General features: G+C 40.1%; 2 protein-coding genes and 1 pseudogene across 6 annotated transcripts; 1 reads left to right on the plus strand and 2 right to left on the minus strand.

Moving 5' to 3' along the window:
* Nucleotides 1-77: 77 nt before the first annotated feature.
* Nucleotides 78-2,034, plus strand: LOC137955429 (uncharacterized; annotated as a pseudogene).
* A 1,942-nt stretch (nt 2,035-3,976) lies between these two features.
* LOC137955428 (65-kDa microtubule-associated protein 6-like) lies at nt 3,977-10,149 on the minus strand. Its single transcript, XM_068802363.1, has 11 exons — nt 9,580-10,149; nt 8,521-8,724; nt 7,389-7,652; nt 6,622-6,837; nt 6,391-6,546; nt 6,145-6,304; nt 5,897-6,048; nt 5,389-5,476; nt 5,239-5,312; nt 5,069-5,143; nt 3,977-4,929 (listed from the first exon to the last, which is right to left on the minus strand). Exons 1-11 carry the CDS (start codon nt 9,658-9,660, stop codon nt 4,582-4,584), a joined length of 1,818 nt encoding a protein of 605 aa, XP_068658464.1. The 5' UTR covers nt 9,661-10,149; the 3' UTR covers nt 3,977-4,581.
* A 1,953-nt stretch (nt 10,150-12,102) lies between these two features.
* LOC137956851 (cyclin-J18-like) lies at nt 12,103-20,332 on the minus strand. Of its 5 annotated transcripts, none has more exons than XM_068804500.1 (9): nt 20,195-20,332; nt 20,038-20,114; nt 19,527-19,626; nt 19,347-19,445; nt 19,217-19,234; nt 19,081-19,163; nt 18,788-18,914; nt 18,637-18,697; nt 12,103-12,322 (listed from the first exon to the last, which is right to left on the minus strand). In XM_068804500.1, exons 1-9 carry the CDS (start codon nt 20,264-20,266, stop codon nt 12,309-12,311), a joined length of 651 nt encoding a protein of 216 aa, XP_068660601.1. In that variant the 5' UTR covers nt 20,267-20,332; the 3' UTR covers nt 12,103-12,308. The 5 variants fall into 5 exon arrangements, with proteins under 5 accessions (XP_068660601.1, XP_068660600.1, XP_068660599.1 ...); XM_068804499.1 differs by lacking the exon at nt 12,103-12,322 and adding an exon at nt 13,224-13,882 and having other exon boundaries at nt 20,038-20,087; XM_068804498.1 differs by lacking the exon at nt 12,103-12,322 and adding an exon at nt 13,224-13,882 and having other exon boundaries at nt 19,545-19,626.
* Between the last annotated feature and the right edge of the window lie 491 nt (nt 20,333-20,823).

A 20,823-nucleotide genomic window follows, 5' to 3' on the forward strand; every position in this document is an offset into this window, starting at 1 on the left:
GAAGTTTCCTCCAGTCGATTTCGCATCCCAAGCTTGGCCATAGTTCCGTTTCATTTTTCATAGACCCACGCGCGGCATCTGTGCGAAGAAACGCCTCACAGAAGGAGGATTACATATTTGTAAGGGGGAAATAGCTGCGGCTGCGCCCGTGCACAATGTTCGGGGTTGTTTTTCCTAATCGTAGTTTCCCGATTGACCTCTCCACTTTCGCCCAAATTGACACCTTCCACTGGATTCTTGACATGAATACCTTCGTCGGTACTGGCTCAATCTCTACTTTCTTGATTGCTGGAATTTCAGTCATCACTGCAGGTTAATTGATAACGTCATTCCTTGTTTTCCAGGCGAAGCGTATGATGATATCAAAGAGGTGTGCATTTTTCTTCTTAATGGTTTTTCTCTGCCTCCGACAAAGCCTTGGCCGTCTATGTCCAGTCGCCCGCCTCTGCTTTTGTCTACTGTGGTGCCGTTCACGTTTCGCGCCCGTCCGCTGTCCTTAACCTCACGTGGCCACCTCCGGGGGGTCAAATGCAGCTCACTCCTGCGGACGCCCCACCTCTCTCTGCCAAGATTGGGATTTCGGTGGAGGACCTCAGCTCGCTCCCCAGCCTCGACGTGACTGCCCAGAGAAAAATCGAACACCTCGCTCTCAAAGTTGGGGAAAACTTGTTTAATTTTATGCAGTCGTTTTGTGGGGTGGACGGAAGTAAGCTCGTGGTTCCCATGGATATTCTGGACAGGTGGTTTAAGAAGTTTCGGGAGCGGGCAAAGAAGGACCCTGATTATTTGAAGGGTTTCGTGTTGTGATGCTGTGGGATGGCTTACAGTAGTAACATTCTGCTCGAGTTCCTCTGGTTGACCGTTTACTTTTTATATAACTTCAACGAAGGTACGATGCCGCTTCTAACTCCATTTCGCTTCTTGGTGTTTCTCTTCCTTGCTTTGATAGAGCCAACGATTCACCATAAGAGATGCCTTGTCCCTGGTGTTGACTTATTGATGTACTGGATGTAGATGCTTTAATCGAGTGACATTTGCAAGAAGTGGAATAGAATGTTCAGGTGGAGGTTTTATAAAATCTTTCGAGATTCAGCCGTGGTTATTTTTGTGGGAATTTTCTTTTCTTTTTCTGTTAGGTCCCTGCAACTAAATGAATTACCAAGTAAAAGTTTTTTTGGGTGCTGCTATCTTGCGTTTTTGTATGTTTGGGAATCTCTGGATGTTGGTTTAAAAATTGTAACCAAGAAGAAAGTAACAGAAGAAGAATTACAAAAGGAAACTTTTCTGCATCTGAGCACAACCTTGCTCTGCCATTTTGTTGGGTTGTATTAAAAGTGAAAACCAATCTCTTTATCCTAATCCTAACTCTGTTTTATCTAGGATGAAGTTTCCAACTCTGACTACAATTCTTTGATCTCATCCTTCCTGGCTTCTTTCTTCAACTACAACTCTATGGTGGCAAGCTTAGTTTAACGTGGATTCAACAGCCTCCCTTAAACTAACCTTGACATAAAATTATCTATCTCATTGTCAAATTGATGTAAGCATCTCCTAATTAGATTGAGACACATTTCTCCTAATTAAGCTTAGACATTATTTTAGTAACCTTGATAATTCTGCTTAGTTTATGATTGTGCTAGCCTCCCCTTAAAGTAAGCATGCTCCACAAATCTTCACTGTAACCCTCTTTTGAAGTCGATCCTTTCCACACTATAGCTGGCGAATTTTGCATGTTCTTTGGGTGCTGCACCCTTCTGCTAATTGGGAACATTGGGACTTGTAGTGGCCGTACTAGCACTTTAAACACTGGACATTGGACCTATCCTTCCCTCATGTTGCTTCCTTTTGTGCACCTACCTAGCCATTGGACTGTCTACCCTTCTTTTGTGCATTTGACAACTTGTTTTTATCATTCTACAACGTCAGCTAATTCTGTAATGCCAACTCTTGAGAACCATTGGCTCATCTATTGAGAGCTGATCTAGATTCTTCGACTTGATAATGGCGGTCACGATGTAATTAAATTTAGCGGTAAGAGATCTTAGGACTTTCTTGACTACTTGCTTGTCTTCAATCTCTCGCTGTTGGCCTTCAAATGATTGACAATGGCCAATATCCGATTGAAATAGTCAGACATGGATTTTGCTGTCTCTTGGTGTAATAGCCCATTTTGGTGTGACAAATTCTGAACCCCCGTCTCCTGAACTTTTGCCACCCCCTTATAAACTCTTAACAGGGTGTCCCAAGCCTCTTTCGCTGTTTGATCCTAGACTTTTTCTTGAGCATAGAGGAGTCAATTGAATGCATAATATAGTAGAGTGCTTTGCTGTTCTTCTTCCACTTCATCCATATGGTTTTCTGGTCATCTGCCAGAAGAACTGAGATATTTTTCATATCTTGGATGCCCCTCCTAACGTTGTCAAGTGCCTCCTGATATTGAAATAGTACTTCCATCTTCTCCCTCCAATGTTTAAAATTACCTTTTCCATCATACTTAGGAAGTGGAGAAAGGAATTTGAATCACTACTGGACGCCAGGGAATTGGGATTTCTCTTGAAATTGATTGCAAAGAACGTATTGAAGCATTTTTTTGTCAGTGTGGAAGAGAAATGCCAATCCCTTCACCTGTAAAATTGCACTCTGGACGTGCCTTCTTTATTTATTTATTTTTTTTTTCTCTGGATTTCACAAGGTCAAGTGAACTTCTTTAGGCTGGAGTCCCCTGTTCTCCTCCTTCCTCTGTCTGATCTCATAGACATCGGTTTTTTTGGCTTGAAAAATGTTGCGAGCTCCTTATTTCTAGATGCAAATCTGAATTTAAGCTCTCATAGCCTTGGTCCAATATAACATTTTGGTTTGAAAATCGAAACTGAGAGGAAAGTTATAGAAAGAGAATAACAAAAGGAATTTTTTCTGCGTCTGAACACTACTGTGCTATGCCCATTTTCTTGGGTTGTATTAAGAGAAAACATTACATATAGGCGACGAATGCCTTAGAGAAATCAGAATTCAAATTAAACTTAAAACTCCTATTTTTAAGCCTGAAGACCAATCTCCTTATCCTCATCCTAACTTCGTGCAATCTAGAATGAAGTTTCCCATTCTGACTACAATTATTTGATCTTGGCTGGCTTCCAGCTGCAACTGCGGCAAACCCAGTTTAACCTGGATTCCAACATGTGGAGGGAGAAAATAAATCCGCCTCCCTCAATCGAGTTTACCCGCAACTAATTCATTTATGATGCCCTTGAGGATCTTTAGATGATTCTCTCAGAAGTCAAGATGCCAAGATGAGGCGTCTTCCGCTTGCCTCAAGAGTCTCAACAAGCATTGTCCAGATAGAGAAACAGAATGAGTGTGATGCATCTTTGAGGTTATTGGGGCAGTACTGCTTAATGATGTAGGGACTCGATGACGTTTTTGTGTAGTGTGTAAAAAACTTAGACCAAACTGCTGCTGACAATTTCATATACCTTATGATTTTAGTAATGGAGCATTGCTGGAAAAAAAGTCATTATACCAGATAGAGCGGCTCTGTGGATGGACCAGAGAGTTAGAAGTTTCTAAAAGATTTCAATGTATTTTTTAGCAGAAAGGATATCATTTTGGGGGAGAGCTTGAAATCTAAAAGATATTTCTTATTTTGTTTCATTCATCCTGTCCAGTGTTTTCTAGTGGAAAATTGTGCTGCAGCGGGAGAAAAAGGAGTCCCTCTACCCATGCTCTTAAGGATCTCGGATAGCTCTCTCAGAAGTCAGATATCAAATGATGGTTTGAGTCCCAACTTTCACAAGCTTTATCCAAATACAGGAGAAAACGGGTGTAATATCAGTTTGCAGTTTTGCAGAGGCATTACTTTTGAGTTGGGCTTCTGTTGACGTTTTTCTCTAGTTACATGTAAAAAATTATTTTTGCTGTTGTTGTAGAACAGGGAGTGGGTAGGGACAGACCCCAACATCAGAAGACGGTTCAACTCTAGGGAGCAAAGGCGCGTAGCCCAGCAAAATCTCATGGATACAGGAGCGTATAAGACGAGACAGCGCCGTCAATTGTACTGTTACACCACTCTGACCCATAACAAATCGAAAGAGTGAAAAGGACTAGTCAACACTGTCACACACTGTCCCCTAATTCACATGTAAAAGAAAAAGAAACATAATCATCAAGTAGCAATCTGTGCTGACTGCCCAAACCTCTAATTCTTTCACAGTTAACAATTCCCAGACCCCAAGCTCTTCAAAGTTAATTCTTCACACTAGTGTACAATCTTATTCACAAAGGCTTTTTCCTTCACCTCCAATACAAATTTACAGTCAACATCATGATCATCCTTTCCTTCTGTATCCCAAGAAATCAAGGAACCAAACATCTGCAACAATTCACTTGCAGCATGTCCCTCTCCCATCATTTGAAAGGTTGTGTGCTGTAAATAGGCAGCAAGAAAACTAGTCCACTTTCACTACTGATACTTATCAGAACATGCCAGCCAAAATTGTTTGGATGGAAACCTGTCTACAAGGAGGCCCTTGAAACGGGTGGCTTTCTGTTCCATACAACGCTGTTTCCTATTTAATAGTAGCCTCACGTGGAGAGTTTACTTTTTGGTGGAGATCCTGCTTCTGAACCAAAACCAGAGATAAATGTTGCTGTATCATCCTTTGAGATTGCTACAAAATTCAATGGTGCAGTTGTTAATCTTCTCGTCTCTTTGAAGTACCCATTTTGACGTCCAGAGTAAGATCGTGGTGTGAGTAGCTCAGGTGTGGCACCGCTAACTGACAACCTTCTAGGTGTGGGAGCCATGGACCCATTTCCATTAGAATGAATCCCGTTAGCCTTCCTAAAGCTGCTACTCCGTCTTGGACTGGGTTTAGAACCGTAGATAGCTTCCTTCTCTGTAAGAAGGAGATCCTGCAACTTCTTTTGATTCTGCAGGGGTCAATGATGTTAAAAATCAGCTCAAAAACTGTTAGTTGCATGTGAAGGAAATGAATTATTTATTTTTCAATATGCAAATTTTTGTTTAAATGACAAATGAGAAAATGCATTATTGTGACCAATAGGGTACCTGTAGCCGTCTCTTCTCTTCTTCTCTTTGTTTTCTGGTAATTTTATACTCCTCCAAGATTGACACTAGTCGTACCTTCAATTGACAGAAGCAGCACATAAAGTCATACTCTATAAAACATATTAGGAGTCAAGTATGCCTCAATTTATCTGTAGAAAGCTCAATCTTACCCCATCATACAAAAAGGGCACACGTCTTTCATTCTCCCAGTAAAATGTCTTGTTCATTAGTGTGTCAACCATGCCTAGATATTAAATCCCAGTTAGCTTAGAGACAAAACTTTCAGCTCTGCGATATTCAAACTTTAAAACAAGGAATACCAGGGATCTTTGTCACCAATACTCGGGCTCGTTCTGCACGTTTGAGGTTTATGTGAGCTCCTCTTCCAGCACTGTACCGATTCTGGTCCTGCATTTCAGTGGAGAATTGAGGAAACATGAACTTGGAACAAGCACATGATTGATCCAAGTAAGACGAGCATCATATGGATCCAGCACAATATAGTTTCAAGACAATAAGAAGTATGAAATTCTATTAGATTGTCCATCATCCCCTGGACATCAGGATGGGTTATAATAATTATCATCAGAGATTATATACGGAGACCGAAGGGGGAAACATCTGATACCTAGGCATGCTCAACATGGATAACTCACACAAACTCACCACAGCCTAGAAGTGAACAGAAAATTCAATTTAAGAGTTAAACCCTAATTTCTCTAGTTCAAAAATGGATTAACACTGAATCAACAAGAACTGCCATAAAGATGTTATGAAACAAGAGGCTTGAGTTGATGCTTAACAAAACCTTTATATAAAGAGGTTTACCTGGTTGTATTCCTCAAGCCAACATTCTTCCTCGCAGGCAGCAAGCCATTTATCAATTCTGTCCATAATTTCTTTTCTGCTCAATGCTTCCTTCTTAGCTTTCAGGATTTGCGTTTCAATGTTGGACAGCAGCTCGGAAGGATCAACAATGCCTAAAACAAGATGAGCCAGAAAATAATTCTTCATGAGAAGAAGCCAAATTTGTAGCTGCATGGACTGAATGGTGCTAAGAACAAATAAACTCCTACCAGAATCTATGAGTGCAACAGATTTCTCAGGTATTGTGCTCGTATCAGGCTCAATGTGGGCCCTCCTGCAAACTTCCTCCAATTCTGACCTCCTCTTCAACACCAATTCCTTCATTCTGCCTGCTTTCAGTTTAGTCAGCCTGTCAACTTCTGATGATGCCTGTTACAAACATAAAAATTGGATGTCTAAAGCCAATTAATGGGAAAAATCAACAGAAGAAGAAAGGTGGAAAGCTTATTCCGTACACGTTCTATAATTTCCGTTGAAAGAACACCAGAATATGTAATTTCCTGTTCTGATAATCCAAGAATACGGGTAACTTTAGTAAACTGACATTTTTCTTCTTCGGAGGTATCCATCAAGTTCCATAGCTCAAAGAGAGATGCCACAATATCTTTCAGCTGCACACCAGCAACTACTCATGAAGCTTATGAAAGAATGGGGAACATGGATAATAGAAGAGGAGAAATCTATACCTTTTGAATTCTGTCTTTTTTCTCCATTTTTAGCTTAAGAATCATTTGAGCTAGGCCATCCAATGTGTCAGTGCTGATGTTTGTTGACTGCCCTGGCCCTGATTCCTGCAAACTTGGATGCACTTCACTTACAGTCTTCCCAAAATCCAGTCCTAGGACTCCACATAAACAGTGTACTTGGTTCACATATTCGAGAACCTGGTGTAGCCGATCAGACTGGGAACAGCAAATAGAGATATCAAAAACATAATCAGATGTGTCATGAATATCTTTGAACGGTTATCAATATATAATTCTGCATCTATGACTTATATTAATCTATCAATGCGGAAGTTTTTGCACTTAGCTCATCAATTGGGTTCTCCTAACTGGCTACAGAAACATATGGAGGTCCTGGTAGGGTAGGCACTTTAAAAATCATTTAACAAACTAATAGATTGATCACTTTACTCTGTTAACCTCAATGAAAACAATCAAAATTTTAGTGGAAAAGGTTATCAAATGTAACACATTCATGACTGGAACAGCATAATGCCCAAAAATAGTAAACCAATTATCTACTTCTACCTTGTCATCATTTTTCATACATCTGAAAATTAGGCTGAAAGCAACTAACCAGAGTTGAGGTTGTTCAGGCCGGTTTTACTACTGAACTACAGGAAGGGTTTGCTATAGTTAAATTGACCAGTTCTAAGCCAAAACCAGAAATTTTTGTCAATCCATAGAAATAATGAAGCAGAAGTAATCACGAAGTTGGACAAGCAAACCTTTTCCTTCTGGAGGCTGCGGAGTTGTGCCTGATACTCATTGAGTTTTCTCAGTGATAAATCATGTCCATCCACTTCACTATGATGACCTGCTGCTGTATTACTTGGATAGCAGTAACCCAAAATCTCTCCACTGATCTTCTCAATCTGCTGTTTAACATCAGAAAACTGTTTGATGCGCTCTTCTTTTTCTGCCCTCAAATCTTCCACAAGGGGAGTAACTGAAGCAAGTTGCTCCTTCAATGACGTCAACCTCTTATCTGTCTGGATGCAAACATTTACAATCTAATGAGCAAACAAAAACTTAGGGAATTCGAAATTTTCTGATTCATTAGAATCCTCTGTTTGTGAAAGCTATGATCCCTGAGATGTGCCATTGTTAGAGAATTGAAATTTAACAACACTAAAAGGTTAGTGACTGGATCTCAATCTTGGTACTAATAAGGACATAGGCCAAGAGAAAACGCCAGTATAAGCCAGTCAGCTTGCTCCAGATTGCTCCTTGTAAACTAAAACAATTAGGGCCGCAGCAGGCACAGGACAATCAGAAACATCTCACAGAGTTAGCTCTCATGTCCAAAAGCCCTTATCAGAAAAAGAAATGTCAAAATGATTTTTTCAGGAATCTTTATTTCGAGACGATGTTAATGATTTACACAATGTTGAAGTCAAAATTTAGAACTTTGTATCCCATCTTTGTACCCTCCAGGAAGGCCATTCATTATTTTCAGAGGCTTTCAGAATTTCTCATAGGAACAATTCAACCAACGAAGAAGATACAATTGCAAGAAAAGCGATGAAACTAACATTAGCTTTAAAAAAGTTGTTTAGATGAACACATAGGAACATAATAAGAGAGAGGGCAATTGAAGAAGTTTCAGAATACGTTCAGACCTGCATTATATGCATGAAGTATTGGGAAGCAACTACTTCCCAACACTTAGCCTATCGTATAGTTTGTAATATCTTATATTTTGATGGTTCAGCATTTGAATAGGAGGAGATTTTTCCAGCACGTCAAGATGCTCAAGTTAAACAAATAAAAGAAAGAAAGAAATTAATCAAAATCATTTCCCAAAGTCTCATAAAAGTAAGTAAACCAAATGAGGTAGTAACTTTAAAATAAAAGCACCTGAGGAAGATGAATATGTTCGCCAAGGGCCGCCATGAGTGAAGCAAGCTCTGCTTCCTTTGCTGCAACAGTCTGATGGAGACATACTTTGGCCTTACTACATTCATCAACCTTTCTACGATATACTGCCATGCATTCCTTCTGAAGTTCTAAAAGCATCCGGTCTTTCTCTGATTCACTCTCACCAATCTCAGTCCAAATTTGCTGCCCAGGAAAAACAAATTAAAACATTTAAAACAGTTTTTGATTCACAAAGATAAAGTGAGTAACATAATGGAGGATTTATCAATAACATTATAAAGACGCTCAACAGGTGCAAATTCTCAATTCATCAGAGAACGCAATTATGAAATAATTTTACATTGCTCAAGAAGAAAAATAGAATTACAAATTATGGTCAGAAAAGAAAACATAAAATAAAAATACTGCATCCGCTATTACTGTATTACTTTTCTCCTGATTCCCTTCTCAATACGAGGAAAAAACTGCCTTCAATTTTCGCCTCTGAAAAGAGTTATTCAATTTCAAGAGGCTATTATTTTCTTGAAAAAGGAAAGTAGAGTGAAAAATCCTCGCAAAACCTTTTGCAAAAGAAAAAAAAAATCCAAATAAACCCTTTTTTTACGAGAATCCACCCATCAACAGCAATTGTAGTCCTAAATCCGTGAGTGGGAACAAGTAAGCTACAATTTTTTCACTCTATAACCGTTTAGACTAAAAAACAAGCAATAACTGCAAAAACTCCAATAACTTCAACAAACCACGAATAAAAGGAATTTCAAACGACAACTATCTTCCTAACAACTAAAAAAATAATGAACAAAGCAGCAGAACCAAAACAAACAAAAACAAGAAACAGCACAAAGCTTCTCAAAACCCCAACGCTAAAGAAATAACGATCGAAAACAGAATAACAAACACATAAAAGAAGCAAACGAAACGATAAAAACTGAACAAAACTGTAACAGAGTCGAATTCTGCAACTTCCACTAAAAAACTTCGAACCCCTTCTAGAAACGAAAAGAGCTTAAAAGAAAAGGAAGAGGCAGTAACAGAGACCTGAAGTTCTCGAAGCAGAGCTCCACAAGTAGTCTCCATAAGCGAGCATCTAGGGCTACCTAGAGCAGCCAAAACCTCCATTTTAACAGAGAAACGCTGTTTCTCCCACCCCAAATCAACAAAGTCCAAACAGTAGCCACAAGCAAATCACAGTCCGCCCAAAACCCTCAGTTGCGAACAGAAGAAAACCCAAAAAGACACCAAAAGCTCAACATACAGCGATCTTTCAAGCCTGGCAGGCAAGAAAACACGCTACATTGACAGAAAGACGAATTAGAGTCAGATCCGAGGACGTAGGTAAAGAATCTGAAACCCCTCGTTCAAAGCACAGAGAAAACAAAGCCTTTCAGGGCACCAGATGCAACGTTGCTAGGAAAAAAGGGCCGCATGGAGGAGACCTTTAGCCCTTTCGAAAGGGAAAAACTCCATTAAAGTTCACAACATGCAGCAGACACAGGACAGAGTGACTAGAGAGAGAGAGCGTCCGTCTTGCAGAGCTAAAATGGGTGAAGCGAGAGAGACCAAAGAGAGACAAATTAGAGAGCTCACTACCAAATACAGATTTTTTTTATTTGGGATTTGGCGATTAGTTTACAGGACAGTAGCTCTATAGGTAGGACCTGATAAATTTGAAAACTACAGAGAGAGTGACGGATGGAATTTAAAGGGATCTACATTCAACCATGAATCATCTCCTTTATTTTCTCAGGCATGTTGATATAAATACAACAACTACAGTCCTTTAAATTACAAATTTACCCCCCTCTAGTAGAGCAATAAATGAAAAATAATCGCTATAAAAAATGAATTTTAAATTAATAAAGGAAGTAAGTACTTAGAATCTAAAACATTTTTAATGAAATTATTGAATATTTTATTTGAAATTTTCTTACGAGTAAATAAGTAATTAAAAAAATAAAATAAAATTAAAAAATTGTCACGTTAGAAGAGAGTACGAGATGGAGAAGTGGGACCCACACTGTGTGCAATGCTACCTTTAAGATACATAAAAACGAACTTTCACTTCAAGCAAGGGAAATCACATGTAGGATCGCCGCCCCTCCAAGCTTTCTTGCTCGCTATCCTAATATTTATTTATTTATTTATTATTTTTCTTTCTTTTTCTAAAATAGAATTTTCAGAATCCTATGCCCGCTTCAGTTGGGAGGGAGGGCTAAAAGAAATGCAACCTCAGTTGAGATTTGTTAGTACGTTGGTATTAGCAAGTCACGCATGGGCCCACACGAAAGCAACCACGTCATGGTCGTTTAAATTTTTTTAGTTTTTACTTTTTTTTAACCTTAAACTGGTGAAGTATGAAGCCATTCCAGGCAGTTTCGCATTTTTATTAACCAAGTCGACAGTGGGCCCCCACAACGCCCACTAAATTACCGATGGGACGCTCCACCAGCCCCATGATGTACGACAAAAGCACAAAACGCAACCGCATGAAAATCAAGAGAATCTCGTCCAGTGAGACGCTCGTGAGAAGCCCCACTTCGAGCCTGAAGTGACAGTAGTAGTCAAATTGGAGCTCTTTGATTTAACTGGCCTCCACATCGCTCCTCACTTCTCGTCCTGCACCAGATAGGGTGATGTCTGCTACGATTTTGGGGATTGAGGCGAATAAATTTTGGACAAGATTTCCTGTTACTGTCCTTTTGAATCCCAAATGGTACGATGCGTAAAGCCCGGACAGTCTTTCAGAGGACCAGATCTGTCTTTCAGAAACGTAACTTCGTTTCTGGAGGTCATAACAGTCAAGAAAAGTAGCAATACCTGTAACTCAACAACTTTTATGCACTTGTCTTCCAGGAAGGATCCTTGGAGGCGAAGGCGGCTCTTCCGTGGAGGCGTTCTGATTCAATGCGCTTTGTAGTCATCCACAAGAGAAGCAATATATTTGTTTCTTTTCTGTATTCAAGATAGAAAAACAGAAACAAGCAAACCCTTTTGCAAGGAAGGGATTTGAGCAAACAGGTTGTTGGCTTGCTGCCAACTAATCTGTGTTCTTAGTGGAAGTTGGCAGGCCAATGTTGCTTCTAACCGGTAATTTAAGAGATGAATAAAGATGAAGCCTAAGATGGTGTCTCCTCAGCACTAGTTTTCAGGAACTGTAGGGGATTTAAAGAAAGCAGGAATGTTTTTCAAGTAAAAGTAGGAATGTTTTAGCTGTTGAAGTTGCTATATTGTGAACTTTTAGTTCCACTTTGGCATTTACTCCAACTATTGAAGTGTAAAAACTTCTAAATGAGATTAGACTTCTTTAAACATTGCGATTATGCAAAAGAAAAGTGACTAATCATGCTACTAGGGTTATCTTGAAACGCCCCCATGGCAACAGAACTTTACCCTTTCCCAACAGGCCACAATTACCAGATACTCTGTCTGATCTAGTGATGTGACAAAAAAAGCTTCGGTGCTGAGTAGGTCACAGAGATACGATCTTACCGAAGAGAAATATGGCAGATTCGGGAAGCTGCATGGAGGAATAAAATCGCAGATTCCAAAGATACGGAAAGAAAAAGCCAGCAAGAAAACAGTAACGCTGAGCAGCAGTACAAAGACAAACATTTGACTGGCATGAGTAGAAATGAGCGGATGGACCCAGAATCAACCCCATGTAGCTAGGTAATCTTCATCCTTAGCATAAAAGGTAGATGCCCAAGAAAACCACTTTCTGAAGAGTTCCCAGTCAGGTTGCAGTATACAATTAGTGCAGTATACAATTAGCGTAAAGCACCTAAAAGAGGACGAACAATAGTGTGGTCAAATCAAACAGTTTAAAGTCCTGGAAGGGACCGCTCAGACAAAGACAGCCAGTCACTTCCATTTAGATAAGGATTATCATACGTAACGCGGTCTAGGAACAAGACATTCTATCTATCAACAGCTTTGTTTTAATTTTGCGGTTGATTGGATTTATAATCCCACTACTGTGCTGTATTTGCCTAACTACTGTTTTTTTAGTTTTCATTCAAAATGTCGCTTGTGGTAGTTAGAAAATTGTGTGCGTTATTAAAGTAGGATTAGCTTGTTAATATTCTAAAATCATAAATTATTTTTTTCAATCATGTGCAGCTATCTACTTGGTCTCCTGGAGTACAAGACATATTTTTGCATGGGCCCTAATCATTATTTCTTTTCGGTTAGAAATTCCTAATTATGATGCTGATAAATTAGAATATCAATAAATCAAGGTGATTGATACTACCAAGCAGACAGGGAGTATAATTACGACGCACAAAGCACAGAGGTTTGAACGAAGCTATCTATCCTGCTTATTGCTAAACGTTCTCTAGAAAGAAACAGCCACGAATTAAATGTTGTTTTGCAAGGAATAGTTAGTTCAGCAAAATGGGAAGCTACGTTTGCAGCTTGTCTCCTATTCAAAATTTAATAATAAAACTTACATACAGACCAATTATTGACACTTCCAAGATCTGCAAGACTGTTCGCCGATCAGGTCTTATTAACCTGAAGGAGCTGGGATAGACAACTTTGTGATGATAAACATTGTCCTGACTAATCAAAAGAAGTCAACTGCACAGACCAATTATGCACTAGGGAATATCGAATGATTGAAATGCTTATAATTGCACGCAGAAAATATAATAGGATTAAAGTTAGTTGGAGACACCAAGAACAAGAATCCCTTACTCTTTAATTGATATATTGTGCAGCTAATAATTGAACTGTCTATTCAAACCAGAACAGAATCCAATGCATTTAACAAAGAAGATCATCCCTAGCAGATGAGGATGGAAGGGAGATTTCACCTCCACAGAATGTTACTTTGTGGGTTTCTCTCATTTGGTTAATTCCCAAAGTAGAGGCGCCAGAGAAAAGAGTTAAAAAATGTTCACAAGCCTACATTCAACAATGCCAGCAAGTGGCGGGTCCTTGAATAATTGGAGATAGGGATCTCAAAAACAATCTAATACGTTCTCTATCTTTCCAGGTAGCCTCCTTAGCTAACTATAATTTCCCACTCAGAAGCAGAGACCGTGCAAACGCCCGGTGACCCTCTTTTTCAGTTTACAGAAAATCTTTTCCGGTTTCCACTTTCAATTCCATTCGATTCATCAAAATATACCATTAGACGTACCGGGGGGCCTCTCATGCGACTAGGGGAGCCAAGATGGGCGAATAAAAGGAAAAGCGAGGGCTACCGAGAATGTCATCACTCATCACCCAGCTTTTTCAAATCCACGAGCTTTCATTGTCGGCTCCAATACGTGCTCCAGAATGCTCCGAACAATTTCTGCAATGTCTTCTTCTTTGTACGAGGTCGTAAGCTTCACTGCGGTAGCAAACATCTCATCTATAACACTTCCAATGCATAAAACTACACCAGGTAAACATAATTTCATGCGCCGAAAATGAAATTTGCAGAAAAAGGAAGATCGCCGAATCCTAATTCCTCAGTTCCTAACCAACGAAATGGTACAAGCACTACCCAATTTGTGGACCCATACTGTTCTTACGGAGCAGAAAGAGCAGTCCATATAGAAAAAAGAAACAACTATGCCAAAAAGGACTGTCGGCAACTGGGCCACTCAACTAGAGGATGCCAGATAAACCTCGGCCTACAGATTGGCCCAAATCTCCATAGACGCAGTCAGCAACGACAAACGAGACCACGGCGCCGGATAAGGACGAGGAAGAACGACGTGATAGAGATTTCGGACAGGTTGGAATTTGCCTTTTCCAACCTCACAATCAATTACACGTGTGTTTGACTTGTGTTCTTTTAGCAAAACCAGCCTCCTCCACAGGCCCCACTTCTGCATCCACCGTCTGTTTGATGCAATTGGACTCACCATACGCACATTCCTGCGTATCGCAGTCATGGGTCAGCTCGGATTTGTGAAGTTAACTCACCGGCCAACCTACCCTATCTTCCTAACGAATCTGCAAGTCGATGACGCATGTTGACGTACCCAAATACTCAATCTGAAGTAACTCGCTGCGTTGTCGGTTGTCGACGAGTACGAGCCCCCTTGCCCGTCCCACTGAATAAGCAGCTTTACGAACAAAAAGAAGAAAACAAAAAGCTATATTCCTGAGATCGAACGATCTGTACAGAGCATATGTTCATCAGACAACTGAGATGCAATAACAAGAGCGACTGGTATTGGGCCCTCTAACAAGCGAGTTATGCACATTGAACTGACCAATCTGATGGTTATTTATTTATCATTGATGGGTAGCTGTTCTGTCGTGTTTTCTCATGAATAAGATCTATAATGGACTCTGAAATGTGGATCTGTAAGTTGAAAGATTCATAGCACTGCCAACCCTCTGGAGTAAGCCAAACAAAGAATATCTGCAATTTGTGTAGTTCTCTCCAAAGAAGACATTCTTCAGACACTACTTTACGGTACACGTTTATTGATTTTGCTGTGGCATGAGCAACAAGAGTATTTCGATTAATACCAGCATCAACCATGGGCTTGTTGTATCGTGCCTGGTAGGTAGTGTCACTAATTTGACGGCAGGACTCCAGGAATCATCGATGGAACATGAAAAGATTTTATTTTGTCTAAACATAACTAGATCAAACTGAAAGAAGAGTTGGAATAAGCAGCAAATTGTTGACTATATTGGTAAGATGTGGAGAGTAAAATGGGAATCCTAGAGTAGCAGTCTCTGTATGCTCTATATGTGGGTGCTGATCTGCAATTTGCTTCTCATATTCTTTGTCGGAATTATCCATCAAACTTTGTAAATTGATAAGCTTTTTCCTCCTTGACGGAAGGAATTCTACTTTTTTCCAACGAAGGATAGTGCTCCCAGTAAAGCTTCAAGAAACTCTTTATTCACCATGATTTGGAAACCAAGATTACATCACATATTTAAACATAAAATTGAAAACAAAAAATTGCCAATTCTGGCTTGAGGATCTGTCGGTTCCGGATCTGTGATCCGTCGGCTCTGGCGGACGAAAGCCTGGTCTGCAGACTTCCGTTGCACTGCCGTTCACACCCCCCTGCAAGCTGAGTGTCGGATTAAGAACAAACGTGAAGTTTGGATAAAAAACTTTAAAGAGAGGGTGTGGAATACTTTTTATGAAAATATCAGCAATTTGTAGCTGAGATGGCTCATACTGTGTGTGAAGTTTGTCTGCAGCAACAAGTTCTCGAATAAAATGATAACCTAACTCAACAAGTTTGGCGCATTTGTGAGAAACTGGATTGGAGCTGAGGAAGATTGCACTTTTTTTGTCACATAAGAGTAGAGGTGGTTGTGAAATAGGAACATGTAGATCGGTAAGAAAATGCGTAAGCCAAATAATTTCAGCTGCATTGTACGCTAGAGCACGATACTTAGATTCACAGCTGGAACGAGATACCGTTGGCTGTTTTTTAGCACTCCAAGAAATCAAATTGTCCCCATGATAAATAGAATAATCAGAGGTGGAGCGACGAGTATCAGGACAGTCAGCCCAGTCAACATCAGAGTAAGCAACTAGAGCAACAGGAGTAGCAGATGGACAAAAAACAAGGCCAAAGTGAATGGTACCTTTGACATAGTGCAAAATATGTTTAACAGCAAAAAAATGATCTTCAGTAGGAGCATGCAGGTATTGGCAAACAGAGTTGACCGCATGGGCAATGTCAAGGCGAGTGATGGTCAAATATTGAAGGGCGCCAACGAGAGACTTGTAGAGAGGGGGATCCAAAAATTGAGAACCATTTGCGAACAGATGTTGTGAAATGACCATAGGCGTAAGAACCGGTTTGCTATCAAGTAGCTGAGCTCAAGTAAAAATATCCCGTACATATTTGAGTTGACCGATAAATAAGCCATCAGTAGTTGGCGAAGCTTCAAGACCAAGAAATTAGTTGAGCGGATCCAAATCTTTAGTTGCAAACTCAGAATGAAGCTCATGAGTGAACCTGGTGATAAGAGTTGAGTTGTTGCCAGTAATAATTATGTCATCAACATAGAAGAGCAGATATATAGTGTTTGAATGCTTATGAAAAACAAATAGAGAAGTGTCAGCACGACTACAAGAGAATCCAAGTTGAGTGACAGAGGAGCTAAAGTGTTGGAACCAGGCATGAGGAGCTTGCTTGAAATCCGTCAGAGACAAGCTGAATCATCTCAGACACTCATTGAAACGCCTGCTGACCGCTGTCGGAAACGAAAGAGATGAGCCGCATCGTCTCGCTTCTGTCGCACCGCCCAGAACCGGGTTTGCTTCGAACACAACTCGATTCAACAGGTTTGCTTTAAAAAAAAATGGCCACTGAATCCTTTTCTCATATTCTCCCTTTTCATACCCTCATCCTTATGATTACCATTAAACTTTCTTCCACAACATATCTCTTGTGGAAAAGTCAACTTTTTCCTCTTTTGGAGAGTAAAAATTTTCTCATCTATGTGGATGGAGCCCTCACACCACCACCTCAGTTTGCTGCCATGGATTCCACCATCCCTACTGCTGAATATTTGCAATGGAGAGTAATGGATCAACGCCTTATCAACCTCCTTCTTTCCTCCCTCACCGAGGAATAATGGCCGAAGCCGTTGGCCTTTCCACTGCACGAGAGGTCTGGCTCGCATTGGAAAATGCCTTCAGTCATCGGTCGAAGGCTCGGGAAATCCGACTCAAAGACGATCTTCAGTAGTTAAAACGCGGCAATCAATCCGTTGTCGCTTATACATGCACTTTCAAGGGTCTCTGCGATCAGCTTCATGCGATCGGCAGACCAGTCGACAACACCGACAAACTCCACTGGTTTCTCTGTGGACTTGGTGTTGAATTTTCCACCTTCTCTGTCACACAAATGGCCCTTCATGCCTCTCCACCGCTTCTCTGACCTCGTCTCCAGAGCAGAGAGCTTTGAACTCTTTCAAAAATCACTCGAAAGCTCTAATACCATGTAAAGCTTTAAGAAACTCTTTATTCACCACGATTTGGAAACCAATATTACATCACATATTTATACATAAAATTGAAAACAAAAAATTGCTAATTCTGGCTTGGTGATCCGTCGGTTCCGGCGGACGGAAGCCTGGTCTGCAGGCTTCCGTTGCATTGCCGTTCACACTCCCAAGCCTAATGATGCTTGCAACAGATGTCAACTAGCTAGATGACGAAGGGAACGAAAGAGGTACACAACAAAATATGTTGAATCACCCATGAGGACAGTGATGCTACCAAATCAAACAGGACAGTCGATTTTCAGCAACAATTAGTTTTTTTCCATCTTCTATTAATAAATTCAAAAAAAGATTGTTTATGCTTATTCCTGATATAGGAAATTCCAGTGATGTAGAAAAATCTACCTCAGCAAAGACATCTGAATTTTACCCAAGATGAAGCTCTATCTAGATGGAATAGAGCTTGCCTCTCGCAATTTTAGTTTTCATACTGACAGTACTTGTGATGCAGAATTGTCATATTTAAGAAGACAGATTTGACATTGAAATTTTGCACATTTGCAGCGTTTCAGTGCAACGGGTCTGGCAGATCAGATCATGAAAGCTGAATGAAATAAAATTTTCAAAGAAACAGATGACCACAGGAGAGTGAAGACCACGAAGTTGAAAGAATACAATTTCCAAGAGACAGATGACCTCAAGAGAGTGATAGCTTAACACTAGAGTTTGCTGACCCATTGCTGTTTTGGCCTTTGCCACTATGACATGCATCTCTTCATTGAGCTAATAAATCGTTAGAACTTCCACATGGGACCATAGAGCAAAACGTAAGAAAATCAAGTGATTTCCTCAAAGAAGCAAGTAAAAAGCATGAGGAAATATACCATGTCAGACTTGCAACTAATAGCACCGACAGCTGAACATTTTCGCACTACAGAGGCAATTGTCTATTAGATAATCCTATCACAGAGTTGACTGGTAGAAGGTTGTACATACCCTATCTTGCCAACTCCCTACAAATTTTAATTTCACTCCGAAACCTGACTCTATGGGCAAAAAAGTAGCTAATGATCTATAGGGAACGGATAAGAATGGGTAGGATCTGATCAATCATCAATTTAAAAGAAGAAAGTTACAAAGCAGGCAATAGATGAGAGAACTTACCCCAAGGAAGAAGAGGAAACTCTGATCGTTGCGCCGGAACTCCCATAACATATGAAGCCACCTGCAGAAAAATTGCATCTTCTGTTAGCAGTAAGGGAGGAGACCACCTTGAAATACAAAGAGGTTATATTGCATCAGCTAAGCAACATACCAAGACGGACACGGCAAGAGAATGGGGATACTTATATAGCTTGGACATTTCTTCTGTTTCATAGAGGAGATCCATGATATCCATGCATGAACTGATGCTCATGATATCTCCTGCTTTTGCTACTTCCCTGAAAGCATGTGAAGGATTCAGTCCATGTAATCCAGGCAACCCAAAAAATACTATGTTCCTCAATTACATTAAAGATCATATTAGCATACAGTATAAAAAGTATGAATAACTTAGATCAGCGTATCACGAATAAATTCATTGAGAAGGTGAACGTAAGGACTGACTTGAATTGTGACAGTAGTTCCTCCAAGAAGATTACAGTAATATTCATGGCTCCGATGTCAAATCTTAACACCTGAAAAAGACGCTTTTTAAGTGCAGGTAATTCTATAAATCTCCCCACCGTCACCACAGATTTACCTTCATGAAGACCAGCTCCTGTTTAGTGAAACTTTTACTCGTCAATCACCATGCAGTCAAGAATTAATGTTCATTTATAAGTATGAAAAAGTAATAAAATTAAAAAAAGTAACAAATGAAGAAATCTTACTGCATCTACAATATCTCGGGTGGTGAAATGCTGATCCTGAATAATGTCATCCGCGAAAGTCTTTAAACTTTTTACTGATAGAGGCCGCGTGTCGTGGATCTGCAGTGTTAAAGATACCGATCGAGTAGTGTTAAGTATTAACAGAAATTGTAACAATGATAATAAGCTTTAGAACCTCACTTTACTAGCTATCCATACAGAAACGAGGACAAACAGTTGCAAATTGCTCTCCGTTAGGGGTTGCAAAAGCCAGTTTCGTGCACGACTGTCCAGCTTGTATCTGGCAAAGAACATGAAAGTATTGATAATTAGTAAATCAGAACAAATGTTAGCCCAAACTCCTCGAGGAACAAAAGGCGGTAACCAGAATGGACCAAAACTCTCCATCTCATTCTCAGCTACCAAACAACAGTCTCAGTAGGTGCTTACTGACTGACTGCTTCAGAATGAAAATTCATCTCACCTCTAATTGCAGAAATATTACAAGAAACTCTATGTATCACAGAAAATTTTGCCAAAATCCCGAAACTAGAAAGTTCGCATGCAAAACGCCACAACTGCAGTCACATAGGATATTTGAAACAACAAAAAATTGAATCAATTAAAGACATCTGTTCACCGTCCACTTCTTCTATAGAACTTCATAAGAGGTAAATCAGGAGACATGAAATTGTGGGAGAAGACATTAAACCTTTCCAGAGACGGCAAGAATCTGTCGGCAAAGAACGTCAGCGCGGTGTACTTAACGATCGGAGAAAGATTCAGTCTCTTCTCGGAGAAAGGAAGTATAAATCAGAAGGGGAAGAGAGAGAGAGAGAGAGAGAGAGAGAGAGGGAGAGAGATTTTACACGAGAGGAGCTGAGGACAAAGGCAAGCAGCTGGCGGCGCAGTTGACGGAGGAATGAACCGGGAGACTCCATTCCAGTGCAGAGATTTCGCCCCGAGGTCGGCCTGACGCCGAACGCAAGTAGCGACTACTGTGTCCTCTTTCTTACCTCGTTCCCGCGCTTTTTTATTTTTATTTGGTTTTCAGCATATATAAGTTTACACAGCGTATTTAGGAAACGAACGGCTTCCGGCTTTGCACTTTTGTTTCAGTAATCCCTGAAACGACCGCCCGATACTCTTAAGACATAGGAATGCATTTTCTTATTCGTTATAGCAGGGCCAGGGATGATTTCCTTCGAATCAGGATTCGTCCATACTCCATTCTGTTCCTTCAGTACAAAATAAGGCTTGGAAGTTACGTGTTAGGCCCTACTGCGACTGGATTTTAAACCTAGGCCAAGCCACTCTCCTCTCCATCCCTCTTCTTCCTTAGATGGAAAAAATAACAAAAAAAAAAAAAAAAAATCTCTCTTCAGCAGGCAATACTTTAAAAGTTCATTAATGTAATCATTATTTGTTTATCTTATATAAGGTGTACTGTGTACAGAACACAAGACTAATCACGTCGAAGTGGCGGAAAGAAACCACA

This window comes from Aristolochia californica, unplaced genomic scaffold (assembly GCF_029961685.1).
Source record: "Aristolochia californica isolate CCGP_79_NKW_82.1479 unplaced genomic scaffold, dmAriCali1.0.hap1 SCAF_2, whole genome shotgun sequence".
Classification (NCBI taxonomy): Eukaryota; Viridiplantae; Streptophyta; class Magnoliopsida; order Piperales; family Aristolochiaceae; genus Aristolochia; species Aristolochia californica.

Excerpts from the sequence above, each read along its gene's own strand:
- LOC137955428 (XM_068802363.1), bottom strand. The coding sequence starts at position 9,660 with ATGGAGGTTTTGGCTGCTCTAGGTAGCCCTAGATGCTCGCTTATGGAG. Across the intron at positions 6,547-6,621 it reads AAAAAGACAGAATTCAAAAG|CTGAAAGATATTGTGGCATC; the intron begins GTATAGATTTCT and ends GCTGGTGTGCAG. Across the intron at positions 5,477-5,896 it reads GGCTTGAGGAATACAACCAG|GACCAGAATCGGTACAGTGC; the intron begins GTAAACCTCTTT and ends ACTGAAATGCAG.
- LOC137956851 (XM_068804496.1), bottom strand. The coding sequence starts at position 20,266 with ATGGAGTCTCCCGGTTCATTCCTCCGTCAACTGCGCCGCCAGCTGCTT. Across the intron at positions 20,115-20,194 it reads TTGTCCTCAGCTCCTCTCGT|AGACTGAATCTTTCTCCGAT; the intron begins GTAAAATCTCTC and ends TTCTCCGAGAAG. Across the intron at positions 18,698-18,787 it reads CTCTTGCCGTGTCCGTCTTG|GTGGCTTCATATGTTATGGG; the intron begins GTATGTTGCTTA and ends ATTTTTCTGCAG.